The sequence below is a fragment of the Cyrtonyx montezumae genome, unplaced genomic scaffold (genome assembly GCF_038088225.1).
Source record: "Cyrtonyx montezumae isolate F1298 unplaced genomic scaffold, pur_monq_1.0 scaffold_32, whole genome shotgun sequence".
Classification (NCBI taxonomy): domain Eukaryota; kingdom Metazoa; phylum Chordata; class Aves; order Galliformes; family Odontophoridae; genus Cyrtonyx; species Cyrtonyx montezumae.
Window position 1 is genome coordinate 1,764,227 of NW_027072037.1, and position 16,913 is coordinate 1,781,139.

At 41.5% G+C, this 16,913-nt stretch overlaps 1 protein-coding gene across 1 annotated transcript in view; it reads right to left on the bottom strand.

Annotated features, from left to right (window-relative positions):
- OBSCN (obscurin, cytoskeletal calmodulin and titin-interacting RhoGEF) overlaps positions 1-16,913 on the bottom strand; it is a 172,546-nt gene that overhangs the window by 101,491 nt on the left and 54,142 nt on the right. The window contains exons 25-37 of the mRNA XM_065744974.1: positions 16,693-16,846; positions 14,008-14,169; positions 13,287-13,391; positions 12,369-12,635; positions 11,489-11,758; positions 10,477-10,743; positions 8,804-9,070; positions 7,194-7,460; positions 6,010-6,279; positions 5,111-5,377; positions 4,350-4,616; positions 3,208-3,480; positions 1,460-1,726 (exon numbers count right to left, since the gene is read on the bottom strand). Of these exons, the coding sequence (XP_065601046.1) occupies positions 1,460-1,726; positions 3,208-3,480; positions 4,350-4,616; positions 5,111-5,377; positions 6,010-6,279; positions 7,194-7,460; positions 8,804-9,070; positions 10,477-10,743; positions 11,489-11,758; positions 12,369-12,635; positions 13,287-13,391; positions 14,008-14,169; positions 16,693-16,846 (3,103 nt within the window). The remainder of the gene's footprint in view (positions 1-1,459; positions 1,727-3,207; positions 3,481-4,349; positions 4,617-5,110; positions 5,378-6,009; positions 6,280-7,193; positions 7,461-8,803; positions 9,071-10,476; positions 10,744-11,488; positions 11,759-12,368; positions 12,636-13,286; positions 13,392-14,007; positions 14,170-16,692; positions 16,847-16,913) is intronic.

The following is a 16,913-nucleotide window of genomic DNA, read 5'->3' on the forward strand; positions in this document are numbered from 1 at the left end:
AATAGTTTGGGTTGGAAGGGACCATACAGCCCACCCATTTCCACCCCCCCTGCTGTGGAAGTGCTGCCAGCCTCTAGATGAGGCTGCCCAGGGCCCCATCCAACGTGGCCTTGAGCACCTTAACTTTGTGTGTTTTGGGTACTGGACAAATATTATAGTGCTATGGGAAGTTTTAACAACTGGGACATCCTCATTACATCAAGTTCTTCTCTTTCCTTACACAGCAGACCTCAGCTCTGAAGTGGTTTCTTGGTGCTCGGCAAATGCTGTGAGCAGCTTACCTCCCTCTTTGTGCTCGGAGGTTCAGGTTGACTCTTCCAGTGAGTCAAAGACTTTTTGTTCTTGCTGACTTCTCTAAGGGGAAGGTTTATAGTGTAAGCAGAAGGTGTGTCTGGTTTTGGCCCAGCTCAGTCCCAATGCTTCATAAGTTCATAAGTTCATAAGGTTGGAAAGGACCTATAAGATCATCTAGTCCAACCAGCTTGCTTCACATACTTTCCAAACTTGCACAGGGAAGTACACTAAAATCTCTTCTATCTAAGAAGAGAACATTTGTTTCAGCTCAAACTAAACCTTAACCTTATTGACTTCTCCCTGACCACATTCTTTGTAATAAGTGCTTTAGGATATGCTACTTTCAATAAATGTAGCTGTTTTAAACATTTCTCTAGACAAATGTGGGTGTATGAGCTCCCATCTTGTACAGAGAGAGCACTGGAATGGGTTTCAGAAAGTGACTCATCCATCCTCTGCATTATCTTTTAGACTGAGTAGATCCGAAGCACAAGTCTTATTGGGAGCAGCTGAAGGAACTGGGATGGTTCAGTCTGAAAAAGAGAATGCTCAAGGGAGACTCATTACTCTATGCAGTTCACTGGAAGGAGGGTGTACTCTTTTCCCAAGTAACAGCAATAGGACAAGTGGAATGGCCTCAAGTTGAGCCAGGCAGGTTCAGGTTGGATATTAGGAAAAACTCCTCCTAAAGAGGGATCAGGGGCTGGAATGGGCTGCCCAGGGAGGTGGTGGAGTCACTATCCTTGGAGGTGATCAAGAACAGCAGAGATGTGGCACTGAGGAACATGGTGAGTGGGCAATATTGGTGGCAGCTGGACAGTTGGACTAGATGATCTCAGAGGTCTTTTTCAACCTTAATGATTCTGTGATCTTCTACAGAGATTGTCACCTTTCTCTCTTGATATCTGACAGCACTAGAGAGCTGATACTTCCACAGAGATAAAATCAGGTAAAATGAAGGATTTTCCTGTTTCATTTTCCTGTTTCACATTCTACCACCTGTCCAGATGCTAACCTGGATGATTTAACTAGAACTGCACTGAGCTGCAAAGACACGAGGTTCCTTTCCAGTGCTGTTTCACATTTACATCACTTCCACGCATTGTTCTGAACTTGGTGATGGATGACAAGGTGGAACCCAAACCGTTACTCCAAATGTTCTTACCCTTGACAGTAATAAATGCACTACTTCTAGCTGCTCCATCCTCACACTCATATCTGCCACTGTCTCTTTCTTCTGCCCCATAAATGACCAGCTTGGCTTCAAATCCCGACCGACTGATGTTATACTTAGAAGAATTCCTAAGGCTCTTCCCGTCTTTGTACCACTTTACAGGGCTGTCTGATTTGGAGGTTTCACAGTGAAGAATCACATCCTCTCCCTCAGTGACTTCAGTATCAACCAGCTCCTTTGTGAAGATGCAGGGCTTTTCTAGAATCACACAAAAATGGTCTGAGATTTTCACAAGAGGTGCAGGTCTTCAAATCACAAGTAATCTGTGAGGCTTATGTCCAAGATTACTTGCACTAAAACTACAGGTTAGCATGGCTACAAAGCCTTCAGGAAGGCATTAATCATGCCATAAAATCTGCCTTAGTAAATACCTAATGCCATCTGGGAGAAACTGACAAGAAAACGCTGTAAAATACAAGATCTTTCACATCTCACTAAACTCAAGGACTTGTTAGACAGAGGCACAACTTTCCTAAACACTTCTCCACGCGTGCTTCTTAATCTGAACCTTCCAGTGTAATATAGAAGGTTAATTCTATATGAAGCAAGGTCCAGTTCAGATTTCTGAGACAGTCATATGGAGCAGGGCCCACTTCATCAGTACAAGGACTTCCAAGCAGCAGGCAGATATCCTAGACTGGTCATGGAGGGGATATCTATCATTAATGGAAGACAACAGACACCACCAAGGACTGGGCGTTCATTTCCAAAGCATGTTTTTAGGATAGAGGAGTTGAAATACTCTCTGGAAGTCTTTCATTAAAGCCCCTAGAAGCAGACTAAGCTGGATAGTAAAAGCTAAATTGACCAAGGTAGGTCTTACATCTCCTAGCATCTGTCTCATAACCCAATTAATTGGAAAATCAAAAACAGTTCTCATCTGCAATACAGCATCACATTTTGGTGTTACCAAACGAGTCAACTCTTTGCAAATAAGATCTCTCATTTCACTTTAAAAATATCTATTTGCACTTTCATAGGAAGGCAAAAACTGTCAACTGAGGTAAATTTTTGAATATTGAAAAAAATTTCCTTGCAAAAAACAGAATGATTCTGACAAGAATGAGAATACAGTATGACACAACAGAGACTGAGTGTTACACATCTCTGGGTAATAAGAAGTATTTATATTTCCACTAATAAAACAACACTTCTCTAAACTTACACTCTTAGGTTGTCTGGCACACATTCCTTCCCCATAAAAGCAGATTAGCATTGCACTTTTTGCCTAGTTTAACCTCTTTGGAGAAAATATTGTCAACCATGAAGAACAGAGCATGTGTAATGTTTCCTTTCAAACAATGAAAAATTATTTTAAGACATACTGGTTGATCTTTTTTCTTTTTTTTTTCTATGAACAAAATAATTTCTTCTCACTTACCATCACAGTGGTACCCTACAGCTTAGCTGAAGGAAAACTGGACACAGTATCCAGTGTATCACTGTTATAGTATAACATTCCTATCTGAGGTCCAATAAACATACTGACAGTTCTCCAGTATTGCAAAATGTTAATTTCCCAGTCCTAGTTTTTTTTATATAGGTGACAATACACTCAAAAATATATAGATATATAAAGGATGGGGCCAAATTTGTAGCATTTTGTTCACCTATCCACATTATCTCATAGTTATTTCTATGCATTCTCTTCTCTCCTGCAGTTTTTATGCTTGAATTACCTTTAACAACCAAACTGGCAGTTGTTTTCTTATCACCAGCTTCAAATGTAATGACCCCCGAGTCCTTCAGAGAGAGCTTTTTCAGGGTTAGCAAGTGATATCCACCAGGCTGAGACTGGATGTCATTAAGTTCATTGGTATGGAGTGGGGTTTTATCCAAAAACCACTGCACCTTGCTATACTCTACAGGAGAGATTCTGCATTTGAACATGGCAGATTCTCCTTCTAACACAGTGACATCTTCCAGGTCTTCTGTTATTAGCACTTTCTGGCCTGAAACGAACACAGATACATCAATTACTGGAATCTTCCATTCCTAACATGAAAACCATTATGGAAACATCCAAGACTTTCCACGTGAGTATTTCAAGATAGAAATACACTCGTGATACAGAAGACTGAAACACAATTCCCCTATCACTGAACATAAAAAACTATTCACAAAAAGGTAATTCATACAAGACACACGTGGATATAGAATGAAGACACTTTCAGAGTATCAGAACACATACAGCAGAACAAGCAGCCAGCACAAGGAAAATCCTATGTTACAAACATCCTCATAATCTCATCCTCCAACCTAATGTATCTGTGAATCTATAATGGAACTGCCTGGAATGTAGCATCAGGGAATTTTTTACTTTTATCTTAAACATTTTGATGGAGAACTATTTTTACCTCAGAAAAGTCAGAGAGAGAAACTTCACTGTTGAGCAGCCTCTCCTTATGTAAGCTTTTTTTTTTTTTTAATGCTAGGTAAAGCTCTCCAGGTATAAATGCTCCTAATCAATCAATTGTTCTACATGTCCAGTTTCATGTTGCTCTACTTTTGTCCACATCCAGTGTATATATGTCACAAGTATGAGCCAAAAATCAGTGAATGTGCTACTCGAATGCTGAGAAATAGATCCATCCCTATGCATGGATGGCAAGACACAAACATCTGTACTCACAGCCACCCAACAGCACTGCTCTAGTTGGTACAGTTCCCTCCCATTCTGTGCAGTTTGCTTTGTGCATGGCCTGTGAACTGCCACAGACAGCTGCAGCCCCAAAGGTCTGCCATAAATGTACAGATTCTACCATGATAATATCTCCTACTGGAGAAGCAGGATGCACAGTCACATGGCTTTCTTGAGTACCTTGTACGACTAGCTTGGCTCTGGACTGGGCGTCACCAATGTCACAGCTGTACGTGTCACTGTCACTTTTCTCCAGATTTTTAATGGTCAGCTGCAGGTCTTGCCCTTTCTGTGTCATCTCATATTTCCTGCCAGGCCTGAGTTCAGCTATGCCTTTCCTCCAAACCACAGAGGATGCAGCTTTCTCGCTCTGACATATAAAAACTGCAGTTCCATTTTCTTCAATTTTCAGATCTGAAAGTTCCTTGATAAAGTAGTTAGGCTTTTCTGCAAGGAAAAAAAAAATGGAGGGATGAGGGTACAGGACAGAGAGATATGTTACCCCAACAAGTCCCAAACATACAGTGAGGTATTGAATCTCCTTTGCCCTCACTTACAGAACCACGGCATATAGAGATGGTCTAAGAAGATCACCAGGTCAACATTTTGACATTGGGTGTATATTTATTCCAGATGATATCTGGAAAGTTTAATACCATTACACGTGCGCTGGTGAGATCTCATCTGACAAACTGTTCTGATTACCCATATTCAATGAAGACTATTTCAAATTGCCAGCTTTGCTTGGCTCATCAACTAATACCCAAGAATATTCAGTCTCCAGATTAAAATAATAATAATAATAATAAAAGACTTTAATCCATAATATTTTCTGAAAACTTATAGTTGATCCTGCTTAAGAAAACAGAACATCTCCTTCAGGTTGCAGATATTTACCTTGACCTCTCTACATGCCATCCTCAGCATGCGTTTCAACTCACCTTGCACTGTGACCCTGGCTTTTGTTTTAGAGTCCTCTGTCTCACACGTGTACTCCCCACTGTCTTTGACAGTGGAGTCGTGGATGATCAGGATGGCCCGTGTTCCCTCCTGCTGCAAGTCATATTTCTGACTTTTTCGGATTGCTTTGCCATCCTTGTACCACCTGACGTTCACATCAGGTTTCGACAGCTCACAGCTCAGGCTGATGTCCTGCCCTGCTGCTGATGTCTTATCCTCCAGCTGTTTTGTAACCTCCGTAGGTTTTTCTGAAGGTAAAAAAAATGTATTTTGAGTAACATACACTTAGAGCAGGATGTCTGTCTCTAAATGCATGCATCTACATGCTGGAGATCAGTCGGAGAGGCACTTGCTCCAGAGGCCATTCTACAGCAAGCAGTAATCTGATAAATATGGGCAACAGAATTCAAGGTACACTATATTTTGTCTTAAATTTATCCAACCATAGTGATGAACCATGACTGAAAACTGCTCCTTTTCTTCTTTCCACTGATTACATTGGGAGGATGGTCTAAGACGCACACATTCTAGATAGGAATTGTTTGTACAGATAGATGACATAAAAACCATTCTTTCAGCTTAGACTTAGAGGATATTTACCCTTACAGATCCCTGAACAGATTATTCCTGATTTGTTAATGGAACAAGTTGTAGTGAGATGCCCATTTCCAACACAACTCCCACTGCATTGGGCAGTTCTCTCATTTGTGTAAGAAGTTTCATCCTTTCACTTACTGTCAAGGGAAATTCTCAGTGTTTCAAGGTTCACATAGAAGGTTGTTATTTACTTTAATCGTATCTTGAGTTTGCCCTCATGATTTACTTCTTATCAGAAGACAGTTGAAGAAATCAGACCCCAGAATCTCTCTGATTTCATTACCTTTCACTGTCAGGGAGGCTTTGGAGGTTAGACCACGGGCAGTGAAAACCACTTCCCCAGTGTCAGCAGAATTCACACTTTTGATACTGAGAGTGTACTTCCGACCCACGTTAGAGGCTTTAAATCGCCCACCACTTTCTACTTTGCTCCCTTTCAGTGTCCAGTTAAAGTCATCGATGCTTTCATGGGACAGAATACACTCAAAAGTACAATCTTCTCCCTCCTGGATTTCAGTGTTTTTCAGTCGTTTGGTAATACCTATGTTCAGTTCTGAAAGATAAGAGGTGGGTTAATATGAGGTCTATATGGAGAAAAGGCATTTATGATTGACATGAGCAGTAGTACTGGTGCTTTTAGCTCAGGATTTGCAGGACACCACTGCTTTCCTTACTGATGTTTGACTTGCAAAGAATTTCTCAGACATTCTCCACTCAGAATTACCAGAAATCTGCAGAAAAATTATCTCCTGGCTCAGCTCTGGAAGTATTGTGTGAAGAGCAGCTCATCCCATGGAGCACAGTGAAGATTCAATGAGCTACAGAGAGAAAAACCTAACAGAAAGACTTGAGGATGCTACGTGAGACAAAGGGTTTTGCCTATGACAACAAATAAGAAGGTTTAATTTCTTAATTTGTTACCATCCTACCCCTACTGGTGTTCAAACCATCCAGAAATTCGAAACTTCTCTCATTATCAACATAAATTTCATGAGCCCTTTCCCTCCCTTCAAGAAACCACAACAATTAGAGGACACGTGGGATTGTTGTCTTCTTCACGAGTCAGTGCTGAACTACCTTTGTGTTCCTACAACAGATCCTGAATTAGCAGCATAGCCATATGAAATAAGTTCTCTTTTTTTCATTTATGGATTTACTTTTCCCTTTTTTGTGTGCTTATGTTTTCTTTGGACGCGTGGATTTTTATTGCTTTTTTTGGTTTTAAGAAATCAGTTGCCCTTTTTGAAGGATTTCTCTATTATAGGGATGTTTAGTACATTCTTGACATGTTCAGTGATGGGAAAATTAGATATATTTACTTTAAAGAGCAATGGGAACTGTCCAGACATCACAGTGGTAACAGTGCGTTATTGTAGAGGTCATTAAGGCTCATGGGAGAGTAGGTGTAAGACACAGTGACCAACCTGAATGCATTTTCAGAGCCTCTTTTCTGGCAACAGGACTTACCCTGAACTCCAACCTTTGACTTGGCAACATCAGTGCCAATATCACAGGTATATAAGCCTGCATCTTTCTTCTCAAGGTCGTGGATAAGGAGGCACAGGGTCTTCCCAGACTGTACCAGCTCATACTTGTTGCCAGAAGTGAGCACAACACCGTCCTTTTTCCAGACCGGTTTGACCTTCTCTTTGGAGACTTCACATTCCAGTTTAATCACACCTCTCTCCTCACCAAAAACATCATCCAAGGACTTCATGAAGACAGCAGGCTTCTCTGAAATTAAAGAGACAACACAGGACAACGGGATATTTAAGTTGAGATATTTCCAGCTGTTTATGACTTTTGAAGAGGGGTCAGCAAACCCCTAGCAATACTGATGGCACCAATACAGAACCAAAAGAGGTTTCACATCTGATGACAGAATGAGTGTTATGGAATTCTGAGCTAATCCGTGGGACAACACAGGGAATAGGAGAGGCAGCCTGCACTGCCTTGCGTGGGGACTGATACTGTGTGAAGTAACTGGGATGCAGCTGAAGAGCTGGCACTGCCCTCCCATGCAGGGAGCAGCAGCTTTAAGAGGATATGCTGCTGAACACTTTTGCTTTTCCTGTCTTACTGCCTCCTTTTATCTATCTTAAAATATATTTCATGCATGAAATGCTTATACAGGCAAAATTTTTCACCAAATATAAAAGAAAGGAGGAAGAGGAAATCCTTCAAACTCCGAGTAGATAAAGAACTAAAGCGCTTGGGAGATCCAATTAGAATCATAGAATCCTTAGAGTTGGAAGGGGCCTGTAAAAGTCATCTAGTCCAACTCCTCTGCAATGAACAGGGATATCCACAGCTGGATCAGGTTGCTCAGAGCCTGGTCATGAGTCACATCAGGAGGCAAGACACACAGAGAATGATCTCTGTTCCTACAAGAATGTGGAGGATATCAGACAGATAGAACAGAATGTCTCAGAATGTTTCCCACTGATGTTCCCATTCTGGATCAACATAGATACACAATGGAGATAACTCAGGACAACAAATCACTATGAGTTACCTGAGCATGCATGTACTGATGTGCCTCTAAAGAAATTTTTATGTCGTGTTTCAAGGAATTCCAAAGAACTGACCAGATTCAGCATGCAACTTACCATGCCTAGGTGGTACATGAGAATTTGTAAAACTCTGCAGTTAAGTTGTGTGAGATGTTAAGAATGACAGCAAGCTGCATTCTTATTGATGAACTGGTGCCACTCAAGAACAGATACACTGAAAGCTGTGTCCTACCCTTGGAAGCAAACACAAGCTCTATTCCTCACACTCATAAATCCTTAGAGACAACAGCATTTACACCACATACTATTGAAGCAGTAAAAGAAACTGCTCTTGAAACTCTTCTTGTTAAGTGAAAGGATGATTAAGAGCAATCGAGAGTTTTGTCAGGACACCAAAACCATCTTCCTTTGTTGATATTCATCTCCTTCAACGGAACCTTCCACTGGAAGAAAGCCCCTGATCACTTGTCACCCCTGAGAGGTGAGGTTTAGAAGTAGGATATGGTAAATTATGGCTCCTTAGTATCTCTTAATCACATCCAAGAGGACTGTGATCAAACCCACCTATCACCTTCAGACGCGCGCTCTCTGACACCTTGTCTGACTTCATTGTCACTGTGCCAGCATCCTCAGGCTTGACCTGCTTCATTGTCAGTGTGTAACAATTGCCAGTATTCTTGATGTCATTGTAATTATTGGTGTAGAGGAGGGTGCCATTCAGGAACCATTCCACATCCTCATCATCATGGGACAGCTCGCAGGAGAAGACAGCAGAACTCTCTTCTTCGATTTCCACATCCTGCAGGTGTTTGGTTACTTCTACATTGCGGGCTGCAGGGAAACAAAGCGCACCATTACCACTGTTACTATAAACCAGTAGTGTTACCACAGACAGAGTTCACAGTGCTTAGAGGCTGGTAGGTGATTTAGTCTGAACTCGGGTCGTTACATTTTGCCAGCTTGGTTCTGCATTTAGCTCAACAAAAAAAAAGCATTGCAGAATCACAAGGTTGGAAAAGACCTCTAAAATCTCCAAGAGCAACCCCAGCCCACCCCCCCACCATGCCCTCTGACCATTATCCCTCAGTGCCACACCACCATGGCCCTTGAATACCTCCAGGGATGGTGACTCCACCTGAGCAGCTTGTTCCAGTGCTTGAGAACATTCAAAAGACTATGATGTCCATTTTATTTTACAAATATAATCGTTTAACTTTTATTTAAGGGTAAGTAATTCTTTCTGAAATGCTAATAACATTACAGCAATGTCTAGATTGCCCTCAGAGCTCCAGCCCCTTATTCTAGTCCCTGCACATTATAACTAAGTTCTTCTTGTCCCACTGTTAAGAAATGGTCACAAAGAGGATGAGATGAAGACAACCATTTGGGAACAACAGGAAATAAATGATTTCCTTCTGCAATCCTTGTAAAGAGATTTGTCTTTGCAGCTTCTCTACTGATGAATGTTTCTCCAGGATTTGCTAACTTATGAAAAGAGATTTGAAATATTAAAAGATTCTGTCATCTGCAAGGCCAAGCTTCTACCAAGAGGCAATTCCTGGACTGTTGGAAATGACTGAGTGGCTTGCCTCTGAGTTTTGCTCTCAATGACACAGGGATAATCTTTCTTGTCTTTTCTTTTTTTCCCAGAAGAACTGACTTTTCTTACAGTTTCATTTTACAGGGAAGAACTGTCTGAACAATGCCATCATACTGGGATGCAATAGAATGGTTGGACTAGATGAACTTCGTGGTCTTTTCCAACCTCTATGAATCTATGACCATTATGAATAACAAACACACAACAGGTAAAAGCTGACACAGTGGACAGACGAAACGAAAACCACAGACATGCACCAAAAATCAGAAGCCTATCACAGTTTAATCCACAAACAAAAAAACCCACAACGTTTTTACCTAGAATTATCAAAGAGTTTCAAATAATTCAGTTTCTTGAACAAAATGGAAATACGTCTTGAGAAAAAAAAGTTCAGTTCTGTGTAATCCCATCACCTTACCCAGAAACTGCCCTTGTGTGTGCATAACCCAACTGAGGGTAAATATTTGATTTCAATATATTGTAACTTCTGCTCAGTGCACAGTATAAATGGCTCAGTGAAAATAATATGTGTATGTAAAGTTAGCAAAGAGGACAGTAGATATCAACCTCAAGAAGAAATCTCAGGTGAAATACTAAGCCAAAAGGACACGGAAGAGGCAACCCTTCCTGCTCATACCTTCAACTGTCAGCGTGGCCTCAGTCTCTGCAGCTCCTGCCCTGCACTTGTACACACCAGCATCATCAGGCTTCACCTTCAGAATCTTGAGTTCTGCTGAGTGCTTATCCCTCTTGATCTTGTACTTCTCAGAGGGCTCAATGGGTGTGTGGCCCTTGAACCACTTCACAACCTTTGGAGAAGGCCTGAAGTCACAGGACAGGATGACAGAATGGCGTTCCAAAGCTGTCTTGTCCTCCATCTTCCTGGTGATCTGTATATGGTAATCTGAGAAGGAGGGTTGGAGAAGAAGAAAGGATGAGGGCGATTGGAAGAAGAGGAAAGTATCTCATATGTATTTTATGCTGATTAATTTCACGTATGCCCATGTTCATGACAGTTTTGTGAACTGCTTTGAAGATAAAACAAATGCTTAGTATAGGGAATGCTATTGCTATATATGTTAATTTCTATAAAATAAAACTGTATATTGTCTACCAAATTCACAGTCCAATTCTTGTTCAGTGCTTATTGAATTTCATTAAATTGAGGATTTCATTCAAGTAAGAGTGAGCTGAAGGCAAAACAAGGACTGCAGGATGTGAATGGAGACTCTTATTCTGGGAACAACAGAGGATAAAAAGCCTGGAAGCTTCATTCCAGATCAAATCAATGACAAAGTGGATCAAGTAACTGTGCTATCAAACTTACACTTGTCTAGTTGAGAAATACAATAAATATCACCTATTTTGACTTCTTTGGTATACCTAAGGAAAAAAACCTTAGCTCTGTAGATCCAGATACTAAACAAATCATTCTCATTTAATCAGATCCCTTATTGAAACACAGCTGTCTCATTTAGTGCCCAACTGCTTTTAACTGGGAATGAAGCAGACCTTCCAGGTATACACACATTATTTCAAAGAGCCCGGGGAAGGAAGATTGTACATTAAAACTATGTCTGAAAAATTACTTCCCAGAAGCAGTTTGAGAGATGATTCCTCATGATGTAATCCAAGCTAGGACACGTTACCTCTGACAAGCAGATTCGCTGTGGATTTGGATTTGCCAATTGAGAACTGAATGGTGCCTGTCATATCAGTAGTGGTTTTCAGTATTGTCAGACGGTGGATGGTGCCTTCTTGCTGCATGATAATGTTTCTGCCAGCCTGTAAGACTTCTCCACGTAGATACCACTTGGGAGGTTTCACTGATGGAATGGATATCTCACATTCAAATTTGGCTTCTTCAGGCTCAGTCACATCCTCGTCACACAGCTCCTTCACTATATTAATGGATTGCTCTTTATGAAGAGTGGAATAAGAGAAAGCAGAGATTTAGGAGACAGGAAAAAAACCCTTACTTTATCATCCTGCTCACTTATGCCAGCATTACTGCACATCTATCAACTCAAAATGCCTTAAAACATCTTGAAACAAAAAGCATGTTGCTGTTAATAAGTCAGACAATAAGACTTTGACAACCTGAAAAGAGTCCAGATCTCCCAATTCCCAGTCTAATTTCCAATGCAAACCATGATCTTCCCACCCCAGTATCAAACTCCTGGCATTATAAAACAGAATAGAGGTTCAATGAAATGCAGATATTGATAATGACTTTGGTTAACTGCAGCAACTTTTCTCTGAACAAAAAGCTTTCTCCTATTAAAGGCCTCTGTAACACAAATCTAATGACTCTACTGAGGAGAAAGAACTGTATGTTAATTTTCTAGGATGTGCTTGCCCTTATAGTCATAACAGGAAGCAATATCAATTGATTTCAGGAAACAAACAGAAAACACTGAATTTAAATAATCGTTTAATTAGCATTGTGTTTTCAAAGTAAATGACAATTCCTTTTGTATAAGTCTATCTACATTCCACTGCATTTTTTTATTATGTTTTTTTTTTTACCTTCAACAAAGAAATGGGCACTGCTTTTGTCATCAAAGGCATCACAAGTGTACGTGTCCTCATCTTCATAATCTGCATCGTTGATGATGAGCTTCCGATACACACCATCACTCACAATTTCATATTTGTTGCTAGGATGGATTTCAACATCTTTTTTATACCACTTAACTTTGGCGTTGGCTCGAGACACCTGGCACTCCAGGAATCCCCGATGCTTTTCAAGCGCAATCTTATCTCGCAAAGGCTTCACAATTTTTACAGGCAACTCTAAAGAGAGCAAAACAAACACATATATAATGATCAGCACAGTTCCTGTGAAAGAGGTCAATTAAAAACTCAGCAGCAATAGTTCTTTTAAGGATGGTTACTTGGATGGCGACACTCTGTTAAGCACTTGATCCATTGCACAGCGAATAAAGAGCTAATGAAAAGAAGACTTGTAATCCCTATTTTACCACTTGGATGGCTGAATTTCAGAGATTAAGAGTAATATACTCAGCATTGTACAGCAGTGCAGTGGCAATGCTGGGGTCTGAACTCAGATTTCCCGAGCTCTTGAGTAGTGTGTTAATTCAAATATCTTCCTTTTCTTTCTCAATACACTACTTAAGTTTAACATTATATATAAAAATAAAACAAAACAAAAAACAACTGTGTTTTTTTCAAACAGCAAGAGAAAATGAAGAAAAAGTCAAGTTGTGTTTTTTATTCCTCAAGGCTGAAATACCAATCTGAAGTCTAAAGAAAGAAAATCGGCAGTAAATCCCAAACTACATGGTGGATATTTCACAGGCAGAAAGGTAGGTAGGAGTTTTCATTTCTGTGAGAAGTCAAACTTCCTCAACACTCAATAAAGGGTGTTAGTTTGTTTATAATATGAGATAACTTGAACAGAGTTGTCATCGGAAGCATAATTACCTTTAACTGTAAGATGGGCACGAGATTCTGCCTTTTCTGCTACAAATTTGATTTCTGCTGCATCATTGACTTGGACACGTGCATAAGTCAGTGAGTAGGTCTTTCCTGAAGCAGAGAACCACAGCATCACTAAGGTTGGAGAAGACTTCTAAGGTCATCTTGCCCAACCACCAACCCGTCCCCAGCAAACTGTGCCCCTGAGTGCAGACACACAACCACACTACCACACACAGCTTCCTGTGAGCTAACAGCTCTGAGGTACAGTGCCAGGCTGATATCTTCCATCTGGTTTCACAGCTCCACTACCTGTCCTCATGGTAGCAATGCCACCCATTTCCCTACATCCTCATCCCTGTCAAAGCATAATCTAAACATGGCTTCCCCAAGGACTGACTGAACGCAGTCGCCATCATCTGTAAAGTACTTGGGACAGAAGGATGCCACTCACTATCAGAGAAAAACCCCTTTGAGAGGTGAACTGACTGCCCTGTTCACTCCCACTTTGGAAATAATTGCACCAATTTCCTACCTGCAGCTGGCAGCATAGGATGGTGGGATAACCACACGTTTCTCACACTGAAGTTCCCACCACCAGTCAAGCTACAATCCCAAAACTAAAGGGGAACTTTGCTGAACCTTCTTAACTTGATTTCAGATGTTCCTTCTGCTGCTTCTCCAACCCACACCCACTCAGGAAAAGGATCCTCCTCTCACACCCTACCGTCTTGACGCATTCTAATGTTGTCATCAGCCTTCAGCTTGTTGTCATCTTTGTACCACTGGGTTTGAACCTCATCGTGTGAAATCTCACAGACGAAAGATGCACTTTCATATTCATTCACTTCCACATCTTCCAGTGGTTTAACAATCCTGATATCTCGAGCTGTGAAACAGCAGACACATGTTTGTCAGGGTGCAGAGCCGAGTGCAGCATGCTTACCTTATGCATTTTTGCATAGAAAATAAAAAGGATTATACTGTATTCTAAATCAGCATCCCTTCATGAGTCATTTCTCTCTTCAACATAGTAAATACATTTTGCCCTTGAACTTAAAGATAGACTTACTAGCTACAATGGAGCTCAATGCAAATAACTTTTCGGAAGCCAGAATCTCATTAATTCTAAAACCTGACACATTAAAGGTAGAAAAACCATAGAATCATAGAATGGTTTTGGTTGGAAGGGACCTTTAAGATCATCTAGTTCCAACCTGTCAGCTATAGGCAAGAAAACCTCCCTCTAGACCAGGTTGCTCACAGCCCCATCCAGCCTGGCCTTGAATGCTTCCAGGGAGGGGGCAGTCACAACCTTCTAGGCAAGCTGTTCCAGTATCTCACCACCCTCACAGTAAAGAATTTATTTCTAATATCTAGTCTAAATCTGCTCTCTTCCAGTTTAATACCTTTTCCTCTCATCCTGTTGCTAATTGCCCTTATAAAAAGTCCCTCCCCAGCTTTCCTGTAGGCCCCTTCAGGTCCTGGAAGGCTACTATAGCATTTCCTCAGAGCCTTCTCTCTTCTCCAGGCTGAAGAGTTCCTGCTCTCTCAGCCTGTCCCTGTAGGGAAGGTGTTCAATCCCACTGATCAACTTAATGCTCCAACAGCTCCATACCCTTCTTGCACCAGGGGCTCTAGAAGTGCTCCAGAGGCAGTACTCCAAGTGGGGTCTCACAAGAGCAGAGCAGAGGGACGGAACCACCTCCCTCGACCTGCTGATCACACTTCTCTTGATGTAGCCCAGGATACAGTTGGCCTTCTGAGCTGCAGGAGCACACTGCTGGCTCTTGTTGAATCTTTCATCAACTGACACTCCCAAATCCTTCTCCTCACGGCTGCTCTCAAGCTATTCTCCATCCAGCCTGCATTTGTGCTTGGGGGTTGCCCTGACCCAGATGCAGGACCTTGCACTCGGCCTTGTTGAACTTTAAGAGGTTGGCATGGGCTAACCTCTCAAGCCTATCCAGGTCCCCCTGGATAGCATCCCTTCCCTCTAGTGTGTTAACTGCAGTAATCAGCTTAGTGTTGTCTGCAAACTTGCTGAGGGTGCATTTGATCCCACTGTCCATGTAGTCTACAAAGATGTTAAATAACATTGGTCCCAACACCGGTCTCCACTTAGACACTGGGCTGTTGACTGCAACTCTCTGTGTGCAACCATCCATCCAATTCCTTATCCAGCAAGTGGTCCATCCAACAGACATTTTTTTCTCCAGTGTGGCAATCAGGATGTCATGTGGAACAGTGTCAAATGCTTTGCACAAGTCCAGGTAGATGGTGTCAGCTGCTTTTCCCCTATCCACTGATGCTGTTACTCAGTGATAAAAGGCCACCAGGTTTGTCAGGCATGCTGTGACCTTGGTGAAGCCACATTGGTTACCTCCAGTCACCTCATCTTTATTTTCCAAAATATGCCAAGGAGAACTAGACAGAACTCTACAATACCTTGTACAATACCCAGTCTCTCCTTTGCTTGTGTACCCAGAATATATGTGGAATCTCAGACACAAGTTTTACCTACATAAAATCTCAATTAAAAATGTGACACAATCCTCTGCATGTCTGCACTTATTTATGTCAAAATTGGTCCACATTCATGTGCTACTTCTGCCCTTTCTGTCTGAAGGGCCTGGAAACAACCTCAGGAGCAGAGTTCCTACATAAACCAGCCAGTACTGAAAGAGCAACCCATCCTGGCTGCAAACTGAGAGAGAAAATGAGAGTTCAACACAGTGAAACGGGACAGATGTTCACGATGAGACAGCTAACACTGAACCCAAGTGGCCACACGAGGACAGCATGTAGTAAGAAATAAGAAAAAGCATCCTTTCAGATGTGCCTTTGGAAGATGGCATCTGCCAGAGCACAGCAGACCTGCGTGTTCAGTAACCAATCTGATGCTTCATAGCCTTGTGATGAGTTACATCTGGGGGTTAACCAGTGTAACACATGGAGGGAAAATCTGTCTTGAGCATAAAGAAGAGAGGCAGCCAGATATCAGGGAATTTTCTTTAGCATTTACTACACTTGTAAAAAAGTATAGCAAGTCTTGAGATGGTACCCAGGGACTGTCCAGTTTGTATTTAGGCAAAGTTCTTCTTTGTCAGTGTCAGAAGCTGAACTAAACCATGGGCATGCCAGACACGGGACTGGCTGATCTAGAAATACTATTTAAATTCCAGAAAATGTAAATCACTTCTCCTAGATGGAAAACTCAATTAGCACTTCTTCCAAAAATACTCCTCTAAGAAGAGAGCAAGCACACAACAGCTCTGCCAGTATTTCTCTCACTAAGAATAGAGGTGTCCAAAATGACTAACCAAGAAATTCCCAAACTGCCCATGAAGCATTTCTTGCTGTGGAGCAAAATGCCACAATAGGATTTATTTCCTCTTTCAGTTAAACATACCATGAACCTTTAGCGTAGCTGATGTCTTGTCTTCAGCTGCTTGACAAGTGTAGGTTCCCTGGTCTTCATATTCACACTTGTGAATGATGAGACTTCTCTTATTTCCCTGGGAAGTAATGCTCACTGTTTTACTTTGCCGGAGCTCCTTCCCATCCTAGAAGGGAAAAAGCAAAGTTAGATCAGTCCTTCCATCTCTGCACTGAGCAAAAGGAGCCTTCAGA